At 33.9% G+C, this 13,979-nt stretch overlaps 1 protein-coding gene across 5 annotated transcripts in view; it reads left to right on the plus strand.

The window, feature by feature from the left end:
* The window catches only part of Galphao (G protein alpha o subunit), a 106,288-nt gene that overhangs the window by 10,054 nt on the left and 82,255 nt on the right, over window positions 1-13,979 (plus strand). For 3 of the 5 annotated variants that reach the window (XM_017609718.1, XM_017609717.1, XM_017609720.1), the window contains exon 2: window positions 4,401-4,941. In XM_017609718.1, the coding sequence (XP_017465207.1) occupies window positions 4,824-4,941 (118 nt within the window). In that variant the 5' untranslated portion in view covers window positions 4,401-4,823. Of the gene's footprint in view, window positions 1-2,949; window positions 3,455-3,534; window positions 3,742-4,400; window positions 4,942-13,979 lie in introns of those variants that run through there. The other 2 variants (XM_017609721.1, XM_017609719.1) reach the window with 2 other exon arrangements.

Genomic DNA, 13,979 nt, shown 5'->3' on the forward strand with positions numbered 1-13,979 from the left:
TAACACTAAATTCTTAAAACTCAAGATTATAATAAAATATGTAAATGAAATTGAAGGTACCAACTTGCACTTTCTTAATAATATACATTTCTTTTGCATTAATTATGAAATTTTATTAAAGTAAGTTATTTTATGAAAAAAATACGAAACCTTTCGTTTCTTAGTATTTTTGGATTAAAAATATAAAAAAGTATACAAATCATCAGCTGAAAGATAAATTAATTGTCTTCATTTTATATTTGATTTATATTTTTGCGCCAAATAATTTTCATACAGTTTAATGCAGTTTTTGCATAGCTAAGTGGTTCATATTCTAGACTTATGACTAGACGTTGGCTGTGAACAATACTTTTTTTTAACGTCTGGCAACACGTAAGAACTCGCACTTCAGATATCAGCTGATTATGACTACGGCGGAAAACCAAAATTCAATTGGTTTCTATGGCTATGGTATTATGGCGTGGTACCACCACAATTGGTCGCTCTTAAGAATGCTTACAGGGCAATGAACACTAAGAGGCCATCCGCATAATTTGGTGATCTGGTCAAGAGATCTACACCCATGTCCACGCAAATCGTACCTCCAATTTTTTATACCCGAGCGCACTTTGTTCACATAACGGTTGTTTGTAACATGCAAAACGAATGGAGATAGATATGGACAAATGTATACATAAATTAACAGAATGAAAAGATAAGTCGATTAAGCGGTGACTGTCTGTCCGTCCGTTCGTCCGTTCGTCCGTCCGTCCTTCTGCCTGTGCACACGATAAGTCGATTAAAATTGAGATATCTTAAAGAAACTAGGCACGTTTACTTCTTTCGGTCGTAGGACGGATGGTATTAAAAATGGGAAAGATCGGACAATAACCACGCCTACCTCCCATATAACAGTAGTTTTCAGAAATACGAAAACGTCGACATTTTGGTAACTACTGAAGCTTATTCACTCAAAATTTTCATTTACAATGATTTTTAGATGAAAAATAATAATACATATTATAAATTTTCGGAAAATGGGCATAGCCACGCCCACTTATGATTACATGTGTATATCTCGGTAACCACTCCACCGATCTCCCCCAAACTTGGCACGGTTGTTGGCCTTGGTACAGTATACCAACCACGCCGACGTCCCATATAACGGTAGTTTAGAGAAATACGAAACCTTCGTTTATGATAAAATTTTGGAAAATGGGCGTGGCACCGCCCACTTATGACCACATACACATGTATATTTCGGTAGTCGTTCGATAAATTTGTACTAAACTCGGTATGATTATTGTGCTTGCCACAAAAAAGCAAAACGATCACAATCATTGAAATCGGACTAAAATTACGCATCCTTTTTAAATAACGGGTAATTTCATAAATGCTTGAAACCTTGATATTTCGAAATTAAAGGACGCTAATTTACACAAAATTGATACTAACAACAATCTCTTGGAAAGAAGCAACATTATTATGGAATTTTGGAAAATGGGCGTGACACCGCCCACATATAACTATATAAGTTTAACGAAGATATTAGAAATAGGGGTAAAACCACCCCTTCTCACCATGTAGCAGTAGTTTTCGGAAAGGTGAAAGAACTGTATTTAACACTTGCCCGGGTATCTAATGTTCGGTTCTGCCCGAACTTAGACTTTTTTATTTGCTTAAAATAACAAAAGTCAACAAAAGTTTCCTATCAGCTCCAGATTTTGAGAGAAACGAGGTCAAAGTGTCAAAAAGCGCGTTGTTTGCAATATTTGAGAAATTGTAGCAAAGAAAGGAAAGTCGACAGGCTTAAATTAGTTTTTGCTGTTCAATTAATGTCTATAATGCAGGAATGGTATTTTCAGGGATAGTAGCCGAGCTTTAATTTAAGCCTATGTGGAAGATTCTATCACGTTTTGTTTCTTCGCAAGAGCTTCTAAAATATTGCAAAAAGCTCGATTCTTTGCCACTTTGATCTCGTTTTTCTATAAATCTAGAGCTGATCGAAACTTTACGCTTACGGATTCGTATTCAGCACAAAAAAGTCTATGAAAAATAGCTTTGACATTTGCTGCACCAAATTTTTTTTCCTTTTTTTGTTGGCCTGTATTATTTTTCAAAAAAATTTCAATGAAGTAATTAGTTAGCTACTTAGTCATAAGTTGCGTTTTTTTACTCATTTCCAGTAAAATCCAGTAAACGTTTTTTACGAATTTTCATGTTTTGGCGTTGCAAAGTAGGTGAAATTGAGAGAGCGAAAAATGACAGTTGAAGTTGCAAGTTTGTACTGGATTTTACTGGATAAATTTTTACTTGTAAGAATTTGCGGGTACGAAAAACAGCTGATCGCATGTTGCTGGATGAAATTTAAACTAATAAGGAAACTGTTTGTGGGTTTTTATTGTTGAATTTCACAAAATAAACCTATTTAAATACAAAATAAATTGTTTTATTAGGAATTTGCTGCGAATAAGCAACCAATTTATCAGCTGTTCATGAAACTTGCAAATTATTACTGGAAAAGCGTTCGCGTACTTTATTGCGAATTTTTTCTATGAGAGCGAATTCTTAGAAATAAAGTTACCGGAGAGTTGCTGGCAAGTTACTGGATAATTTGTAAAAAAAAACAACTATAATTGTTCATACCAATTGTTCATGCCAGGTATCATTTTATTGCTCAAAGATATATTTATTCATTTATTCATTTATAATTGGCGCTAATCGGTTACAAAACTACACATAATTAATTTTGGCCAGCTTTTGAAGGCAAATACCCCTATGTGCGTCGGCAGAAAAATTTTCAATAATTACCGAGAATTTTTAGCCACTTCAAACTTGCACATTATTATACTAAATTTAATTTTTACAAGAAAATAAAGCGAGAGGGCTATTGAGCACTTTGAGCGACCTCTAAATATTTTTTGATTTCAAAATAAAAACGGGGGTATAATTTTTTCGGTATAGAACAATCCTAGGGGGTAAGAGCATTAAAATTCCGTCGGATCGAAAGGGTTAACCCTCAAACCGTTCTTGTCGAGTCAGAGCTAGCAAACATTAAAAAGTTTAATATGTGTATCAATGTGATATATTTCAAAAGAATCTGTTAGTAAACAAAAAATTTTAATTGCACAAGGTAGATCGTATCTATTTTATATGCGCGAACTACGAATATCAAGTTATTTTTTAGTTCTCTCCTACTGCCCTCACTACCTTGCTCAGCTTCTCAAGCATGGCAGGTGCATCGTAGTGGTCAAGCCCGTTAGGTAATCCGTCACAAAAAATGCAGTTCGCTGCCACAGCCGCACCCAAAACCGAGTAACTGCCACTAATTAATCATTCTCGTGTGCATATTCAATACAAAACAATTTAAGTCAAGTCAGACTTGCATACGAGAAAGTGTCGTCACTTTTGATCAGTTGTCGAAGTGATCGCAAACAGAGAAATAATACGAACTGACTCATAAAACAATTTCGCAGTAAGCCCGCAATGAGATATTAAAAAGGAACGATTTCGCAATAAATATAGAGACGCTGTTCGCACATGAAGCGCTTTGGCATGATTTGAGAACAAATAATTTCAACAAAGACCGAAGCTCCATATGAATTAAATACATAGTACATGCATAAATTGTCAAAAAGTGTGGAACTGGGGACGCGTGTTCAATATATAAACCACCTATATACATATATACACATTTATACATACATACATACGCGTGTGCGTATGTGACAAGAGGTTGTTTATGGATATCAGCGCCATACAGTCGGTATCAAATGGAAGTGTACACCTTCTTGTAATATAAAATTCACAATTATTTTCATGAAAAATTTTTTTCATCAATTATCTATGAAAATATAGTTCCTTCTTTAACATAAACCATAAAAATCAAACTTTTACACTTCATACAAAGTTAACAAAAACTCAAACAATTTTCATCAAAATATCAAAATTTTTATTCAGAATCTCTATAATTTGTTTTCCATATAAAAATAGATTTTGATCACACTCTTAACAAAAAAAAAATCTAAAACATCAACGGTAGTTTCTAGCGACTTGAACTTGCACTTTGTTTTACTAAAATTGAACGGGCTACAAAACTGCATACACGATAATATAGAAATTCTGAATAAAAATTTTGAAATTTTGATGAAAATTGTTTGAATTTCTGTTAACTTTATATAAAGTTTGAAACTTTTATTTTTAGGGTTTATGTTATAGAATGAACTATATCTTTATAAATAATAATAAAATTTTTAGTGAAAATAATTGTGAATTTTATATTACAATAAGGTGTTATATTTGACACCGACTGTATAAATAAACATACATATGAACCCAACTCTATAGTTATTTGTTTGTGCATCTGTTTTAATATGAATTTATTTTGCATGTAATCATTGTTTACTCATTTTTTCGCATAGTGATTTAATGAAATGTCCATGAGACGACCCAACGATATTTGAATATATACATACGTATGTAGAGAAGTTTGTATGTAAGCGATTAGAGAAGAGAGTAACGCACTGTAACAAAAGAAAGTAAAGAATAAAGAGTGCAGCGAATTTGTGTATATTTTAAACGAAAAATATAAACTAAATTTAAACGAGTAGCAAAACAAGCTCAAAAATTTAAAGAAACAACTAAAAGTTACAAAAAAAAAAAACTGCATTAGCAGCAGCAGAAACTCAATAACAAAAACAGCAAACATTTATAACAACTTGTGTTCAACAGCAAGCGCTTTTTATTAGTAATTGCATTGCAATAGATTTGCTTTTGAGGAAGAAGCAAAACACTTTGGTTATTTTTCACTGTCAAGCACAAAAGTACGAACCACTTAGAACATCATGGGTTGCACCACATCGGCCGAGGAACGTGCTGCCATTCAGCGCTCAAAACAAATCGAGAAAAACCTAAAGGAGGATGGCATACAGGCTGCGAAAGATATTAAACTTTTACTACTGGGTAAGTAGAAAATATTTTGAATACCATCATTTACTCTTCACTCTTATTGTGTCTCAGTGCTATTTATATTTTACTTAGTTGTATTAATAGTTACTTATTTTAGTTAATGCAGATTAAAACACTGTATGGGTTAAACTATGGTTCAGTGTTCTAATAATTTGTGAAACGATGACCTAAGTTGATTATAACTTCGCATTCGCATTCGCGTTCGCATTCGCACATTCGCATTCCGAAAATTCGCATTCGCATTCGCGAATGGGAAAAATATGACATTCGACACATCCCTAATACGTACATATGTAGGTATGTATGAATTTATGATAAATCGTCACTTAGCGCGCAATACCTCGAATACGCCAAATGCAATTTCACAAAAGGGCAAATACTTAAACATATTTTCTTAAAATCTTTGGCATCGTTTTCTAAATGAACTTAATAAATATGAACTTCTACTAAATGTGTTTACCATTCGATTCGGGAAGTACCATTGAGGCCGGGTAACCAAAATTTTTTTTTTCTGTGCCACCTTATCGTGGTATTATTGTATCCGATAGAGATGTTCGGTGTGAGTAACGAATACAGTATTACAGTGTAGGAAGGATCCCTTTATTAGTAAAGTTATGAATATATGTATGTATAATGTGACCAACCGTACTTCTTTCGGAAGTACAGTACTTCTTTACTTCGTTCCTCGAAGTACAGTCAAATGTAGACATCTCAGTTAAAAAAGGTACTCATATATCAACACATAAATTATGACTGTGGAATAACCTCACTTCCCTAGCTGACACATTTCGTTATAAATATTTAGCTACTCAATCAAGAAAAAGTAAAAGGTGTTTAAGAGTTTACGGGGTGTGCTTAGCTCAACGGTTAGTGCAAGGCGCATCTATGTATTTATACAAGGTGGTGTTACTAGAACAGCTGATTGGATATTTTTGTCTCTACACTAGTACAGAAGAATGCCATCCAAGACGAAATGGCGTAAATGTAGGATGTCAACAAAATGAAATAGCGAAAACTATCTTCTATTTTCTTTCGTTTTGGCATCCTGATGTACCAAAAAACAATAACAAAATAAACGGGATTTTCACTTATATGCAATTGCCACCACCTTATATGGATGCGCCTTGCTGACTTTGCATGTCGATGATACAGATTCGATTTCTGCTGAAGTCTGGACAAAGAAATCTGCGAAATCTCGAAATAGCAACTATAACTTTTGTCAACAATAACATAAAAAGTATATAATTTTTTTAGGGCAAGATGCCATAGGAAAGCAGGCTTTGAGCTGCAATTTGCAAAGTGAATACCTTTTCATTTAAAAAAACCGATTCGAAAATTATTGCCCGGTGTAATATCATGGAAAATTATGATCTTAAGAATGTCCCAATAGTAATGAAGAAACCATCGTTAAATTATAAGTGAAGTATTCGTATTTATAATATACCTCGGCTATAAGCAACTTAAGGAAGTGAAAGTTTAACCGTTGTTCCTTTTTTATGCGCTAATTTTGTATGGTTATTGAATAAAGCCAAATTTTAATTAATAACATTTGTTTGTGTTTGTATATTTTGCTTTTACCATTTTCTCATTACCTCCATACTATTTTTGGTTCTCAGGTCCTGTACTTCTTTGCGCTACAAAATAGTTGGTTATATTACGTATGTAGTTACCCAGCGAAAAATCGGGAATCGCTTTTTGTGGTAACGTGTTCTAGAACGCATTGCCTTATAAAATTTTCTAATTTGTTCGCTTCTTTTAGGTATTTCCGGTAATGCATAGCAGAATTTTCTACAATATTTTATTAATTTCGGTGCTTTGACTTATTACGGGGAATGCGAAGTAGAATGCTTCACCGTAGTCAGCTGAAAAATAGGATAAATACCCAAAAATTCTTTTCTACCATTACTTTCTGTAGACAATTCCATCGCGTAACAGTTGAAACACAATGCCAGCGAACGGCGATTTTTTCGCCGCGAATGTTCGCTGTAAAAATTAAAACACAGTGTCGTATATGAGAACACGCACAACCAAGGCAAACGACGACGTTCGCCCGAACACTGTCCGCGACGATAGACTAATTTCTATTGTCGTCGCTGGCGGCAGCGACAAAATACGATCCATTGTGGCCACATGATAAATATTCTCCGGTTTTTGAATCGAAATTGAAAAATACTGTATCAGTTTTTGTTAAAAATTAATAATCTTGTTGTTTGTAAATTTTAAATTGTACCTTGTCATAAGCAGCTGAATTCGTTGTCGCCGTGATTGTGTTTTACTAGCGAAATTTTTGGGCGAAAGATGCTGCCGTCGTCGTCTACTAGGCGAAAATTCGCTGTTCGCTGGTATTGTGTTTCAACGGCAAAAATCATGTTTTGCTTTGTTTAATTTACAGCGAAAAATACCTAAACACATTAGGGTGCCCATCGAAAAGTTTTTTTTTTTTTGAAATTTTCAAGACCCTACCCCTAATTTTATTCGTTTTTATAAGAAATATTATTTCCTATTTTTATAGATTTTTTGAAGGTCTTTTAGAGGTCGTGACCGGTCGATTCTGGTCAGAAAATAGAATTTTGTAGATTTATGAGTTTTTGAATGACTATTTTTGATTCGATTTCAAAGATCGAATATGATCTGCGAAGAAGATATATAGGCCTTTAAAATGGTATATAATAATCTATTTAATTTTTATATCTTAATACAATAAACATAAGTATGTACTTATCTAGGCATTCTATATTAGTTTCTCTGTAAGGCATTCTTTGTTCGCTTCTCTGGATTCTGTTTATCCATGCGACATACCCATGTAAAAATAATGGCTTCTTGAAGCGAAAGAGTAATCGATTCCCATCGCCTAATTCGATTCCATTTTAATTTCTGTGGTAATCGTGTTTTTTGCTGGGTATTAGGGTAATTGACCCGATTTTTCCATACCGATTTCTAGCGGGTCTTTTTGATATCTAAAGGCGGTTTATTGAAATCTTGATTTTTTAAATATGGAATAAACCAGATTTTTTATCGCACAAACCGGGTTTTTTTCATTTCATACAAATCTTGATCTCTCAATAAACGTTCTGAGCTTTTCGAAGTTTTCAAGGTTTTTTCCATTTTAAGGAAAACCCCTAAATAGTTTTAAAATTACATCCTAGCTTATTTGAGGATGAAGGTGATCATAATAGGATCACAGAATCATATTTCATTCCAATAAATGAATGTTTCGGGCTTAAACGTTTTCTTCGCTGTTTGGCCAAGCTTATCCTGCAATTCGTGGTCTGCTTCTTGATGTTGTGAGACAAATGGAGAAATCTAAACTTGTACACCACGTCCCAAGAAGGGTTTTTGTTTGTGGCAGAAGTACACTCGGAATTTAGTTTAGATGTTGCTGGGACCGAAAATTTAACCATGGATCTCCCGAGTGGCAGTAGACACCTCTAAGCACTCGGCTATGGCGGCAAAACCACTATTCTAAACCGAAAAAAACAGGAAAAAAATGCAATAAAGCTTAAAAAAAAATAATAAAATAAGAACAATGGTGAATTTTCAACTGATTTTTATTTGCTTTACTTTTGATCTAAAAAAAAACTTTATAATCATTTTGCTCTTTTCTAGCTAATTACCACCATAAGCTTTTCTTGATTTTAAAATCGAGAACAATTGCAGCTTTTCGAATGACTCAAAACCCGGTTTTGGAAAAGGCGAATAATCGAACACCCTAGTAGTTATGAACATTTCATTAATACGCACAGATACACGTATGCATAAACTAATCAATGTTTTTTTTTTTTTTAGTACAAGTTTGGAATAAATCTTTTTCACTTCAAAACTACGGCCTCATTATTTTTTATCGGTATTATTTATACATATTTTAGTTTAAAATGCCATCTTTCTCACCTTATTTGCATTGAAAAGATTTTTTAGTACTTGATAAAAAACAAAATCGATTTCCACGAACTTATGAACTTAAAATAAAACTTTATCGCCCAACAATGAATTCGCATTATTTCCGCTCTAGTGCACTTTATTGCTGTTGTCGTTGTTGCTGCATTGTAAGCTCCCATTGTTTCGCTGTTCATTACATCGTGTTTATGTTTAAAAGGATCGTGTAATTGCTAGAAAAGCAATATTATATTCAGCAAACTTGATGTTGTTTTGAGCTTTGCCATTGCTGTTGTAGACAGTTCTTCTTTTCTATTGTTGTACGTCAGTGTAGTTTTCCACAAGTAAATTGCTTTTAAGCCTTGGTGCTCGACGTTGCTGCCATGAATGTCACTTGACAAGAAGCACACGAAAGATTCGCTTTATAGGATAACACATATAGGTATATATAGTATATGCCTGAATAGTCTGAGCACTTGTTTGAATATATACATACATATATAAATAGTATGTAAGTATGTATGTACTTGTATGCAGTATGAATATGCTATGCCATGTCCCAAAACGCAGTAACCTTACTACCAATTCGTATATCTACTCATTTTCTTTTTATTCCTTTTGGCGGCGCTGCAAAGGCTCCGGCAAATCATTGTCTGATGCCCGACTATGTACATTGTGCAAAGTTGCTGCAACAAATAGTACAAACTCACGCAAATATGCATCTTCCACTTGTCTGATTGCAGCTTACTATCGCACACTTTTAACTATGTACATACATACATATATACTAACTGTCGATTCCTTATTTATGTACATACACACATATATATGCATGTATATGCACTGTGTACTCAGCCTTACACCCAACTCCCACTTGCACTTTTAATTATTCGTTGCAATCTGCGAACTAACTGTGAGTACTTTGCTTTATGTGTCTCCGGAAGTTAAGGTAGGTAAGATGGTATCCCAATAGGAAATATGTACCAATAGCTAAGAAATTTTCATGAAAAACAATAAAAACACTGGATCACAAATTTTGGTTTGGTTTTTGTTCTCCAGACGCCACTATCCAATTTCTATGTAGAATTGCTCGGTGATTCCGAAAATAGGGTTAATTTTTTTCGGCTTAATCAAGTTACTGAAGATAAAAAAAAAACGAGGGATAAATAACAAATAATGAGTGGTCAAATGAAAATGCGCAAATATTTTTTGTATGATTAATTAATTGGTCAGAAACTATCAGTCCTATCGGAAAGTGATATATATTTACGTGGTTTATGGAGAAATTCATTAGCTTTCATTTGCCGTATTTTATGTTAAGATTTTTAAATTGGTTCGTAAGATATACGTGATTAAAAGGAACCAATTTTTGTTTTAAGCTGAATAACGGTAAATTGAAAATATCTCGAAAACCCATCCATAGAAAAAAAAATAACTCGATTTTCGGAATCACCGAGCAATTCTACATAGGAATTGGATAGTAGCATCCATAGAACATTTTTGCTGTAAGCCAGTGTCATTTGCGCTCTACTTATAATTTCGTTTGATTTCGCGGTGAACTTACCTCCACTTTTAAATGGTCACTAATGAAGGCAGGCAAGAAAAGTATCATCATTCGTCGGAAGACACATTAAGTCAGTTAAGGGCGGCAACAAGGTATCTGAAACTCGTAATGCATTCGAAATTCCATTATTTTCAAGTTGCTTAAGTTATAATAATTTTACTTATGCAACATTTATATTTTCCTACTGGGTAAAATTTTCTCTGCATACAAATACGGTTTTAAATGGAAATCACCGGAAAAGGACTAAGTTCACATTTACGCGACGACGAACAACTACAGCAAGGCAAACACAACAAATCTGAGCATATCATGCTCAACAACAACAACAACTTCTCAACCGTGTCTCCACCGAATTAGCTCGGGTAAAGATGTTCGTTTAAGTTGGTGGCACTGGTTGCTTCTGCCACAATTAGATGCACATACATAAATGTGTAGATATGTACATAAATACACGCTTTTTACGCTCAGACTTTTCTCTACAGTGCACAGTGGTGTGAAATTTTCTAGTGTTCAAAATAGTCCAGAGCCTTAATTTTTCAACCGTTTTGTTTATGGCTCCCTAATATACTATTTTCTCTGTAATAACGGAATTGCTCCGACGTTTGCACGAAAAATGGTTTTTGGGCCAGAGCAAAGGGAGACTCTTGTTAAATTACTAAAGAAAAAACTAAAAATCGGGATTTAATCGGTACAAATATACGTTCTGACTTTTAAAAAATATTCAGCGGGACAATTTTCTTAAGATCGGTACGATTGGTCACCGTACTCATACGCCATGTACGTACGTTCGATATTAATCTCTCTATGAAAAATGGTCTCAAGCATCCCCGATTGTAAAGTTTTAAGGGAATCTAATCGATTAAGATTTTTTTGGCCACCATATTGGATCGGCCATTTTTAATTCTTTTAATCTGGCAACGGATTCTTCAATCGGATAATAGATTCTTCATCAGCCACCACAAGAACCCCCGAGGACAACGTTTCAAACGAATCGCGCAGGTTTTAACTATATATATATATATATATATTGGATCTGCCATATCGAATTTTTAAAACCAGATTCGTAATCAGAAACCCTGAAAACAGAAAAAGCCGGTGTAAGTATTTCTTTTATTGTTGAGTTAAAACCGCCGAACGGCATTTAAAAATAAAACCTTTACTCTAGTTCTTCCAAAAGGCCTCAGCTCAGACTCTATTTTTGCACTGATAAAGTAAGCTCAAACTCAAAAATTTGTACTGAAAATCAAGTCGGAGCTTAAGCTCACTTTTTATGCATGAGGCCCAATATGTTAGCTTCACCTCACACAAAGGGGAACGACATACAGTTTACGCCGAAGTTGTTTTCCATGACAGAAAAACACTCGGAAGTTTGCCATTGCCTACCGAGGGGGGACAACTATTAGATACAACTTGTTCCTTTTCTTTTATTTTTGAATAGCAAGTATTTACCCTGCGCGTTATACGTTTTCTTGTGCGGTTTGATACCCGTTTTTAATCGACTTCAAAAAAAGGAGGAGGTTATCAGTTCGTCGGCATATTTTTTTTATGTATATTACCGTATAACTCTGGACCAGTCGATTTTGTTTTTTGCTTCAAATTTACTTAATATTTTAATATTTTATTTATTTTATCAATTTAGGGCCGGTTACTCAATGTCTGGTTAACACTAATCTGCGGTTAAACATCGTTATCGACGTCTTCGACTCCAAGCATATAACATAGTGTCGGTAACGATGTTTAACATGTAGTTAGTGTTAACCAGACATTGAGTAACCGGCCCTTAATTGAATAACATTTTTCAAACAAAGCCTATTAATGCAACCCTTTTCAAAAATATTTTCGGCTGTAACTTTTCCTAAACCTCTTCAGTTTGATGCACATATTTAAATATTCAATTTATCTTATCAATTAAATTAAAATTTTCAAACAGGTGGTAACCTTCAACAAAAATATTTTCAGCTGTAAGCATTCTTAAACCTCTTTCTTTTGGTAGCCATATTGCAATATTTGCTTAATCTTATAAATGTACTTAAAGTGGCAGGTGGCAACTAACTGTCTAATTTGTTTCCTTCTATATCTTAAGTTAGATCTCTAGCAATACGATGGTGAAAACTGCATTCAATGTTATTTCGAGCGATGCGCGTACAAACATACAGATAGACAAAGAATGGTTGATTTGGCTTCTGTTTTTCTTTCAAATCTATAATGTACAGACATCGGGTCTGTAACAATTTTATTAAATGTATAGATATTAAATTTTATACAAAAAATAAAAATCAACAGTAAATTCCAATTTGACTGCACTGTGCAGCGTCGTCTATCTTTCGCTTTTTCTTCCACCTTTGCTGCTGATGTTGGTGTAACATTTTGGCTGCAACAAAAAATTGTCTATGCATCTACTTCTACTATGTCATGCCGGTTAATTGCTTGTAGCGCTAAAGTAGAGTGTAGGTTATTGCCGGCAATGACAATAACAACAACTCCAACGTTAATAACAAAGCGACAAAAAAAATAAAAAATACAAACAAAAGCAAGTGTTAAATATTGAAGATGAGGGCAGGATAAGCATTTTTCATTGTTGCCTGTGTATGTACATAGTTAGTCCTCTCGTCAGCGTTCAAGTATTGGCCACGAAGCGAGTTAAGCGTACATACTTCATACCGTTCCAAAATGATATGTGGATATGTACCTATGACGGTAATTATCGCTTAATAGTGCTAGCTGCGGGTTGACTATAAACAAGTTATGTTACAATGCATGACAATATTTGCAAACACACACGCATATGTGCCTATAATAGGTAAGCCATAATCGCTTATAGACACATGTGTATCTGAAATCCGAAGGTTTATAGTGGGAAAAATAACAATTTTCCGTTTTTAATGCAATCAGTAAATTTAACCATTGCGCCGTAAATAAAAAAGTTATCGAACAATGAACTAAAATAAGCTGCAATTAAAACATTAATTTTCAGTAACCGCTAAAAGCTTTAAACAGAACGATAGGAAAGAAAGAAGCTAAACTTCGGTCAAAGAGTGTCAAACGTACTACCTCTAAGAATCGGTTGTGGATCCAATTAATGCACCACTTTCCAAAAAAAAACAAAAAAAAAACATTAAAAAGATCATAGATAATCCGACGCATAGCCCAAACCAATTCAACCAGTAGAATATTCATTAAATTTTTTTTTATTCGTTCAATTATAACTTCTATAATTTTTATTTATTATGCTTTATGTTGTTTTGAGATAGTTGTTTCTGACTTTTTTAGTAAAATTAAATTCTAGAAATTTAAATTAACTAATAATAAAATAAAAAAAGGTGAAATAAAATAAAAAACGAAAATAAAATGAAAGAAAAAATAAAAACAAAATTTTTTGGCAATCGCTCCAATCGAGGATTGAGCCTGGGACCTGCAGGCTTGTTGTACGCAGCTCTTATCACTCGGCTGCTGCAGATAAAGGAACCGGATGCTTTGTTTTCCTATTTGTTTGTTCAGGGAGCGTAGAACTAGGCATGTCGAAAAAACATCGATGCATCGAAAATATCGATGTTTGGCTTCGATGCATCGGGCATTTTCCACTTGATATATAAAT

Source organism: Rhagoletis zephyria, unplaced genomic scaffold, assembly GCF_001687245.7.
Source record: "Rhagoletis zephyria isolate East Lansing unplaced genomic scaffold, Rhagoletis_zephyria_1.1 Rzeph_scaffold_00249, whole genome shotgun sequence".
NCBI lineage: Eukaryota > Metazoa > Arthropoda > Insecta > Diptera > Tephritidae > Rhagoletis > Rhagoletis zephyria.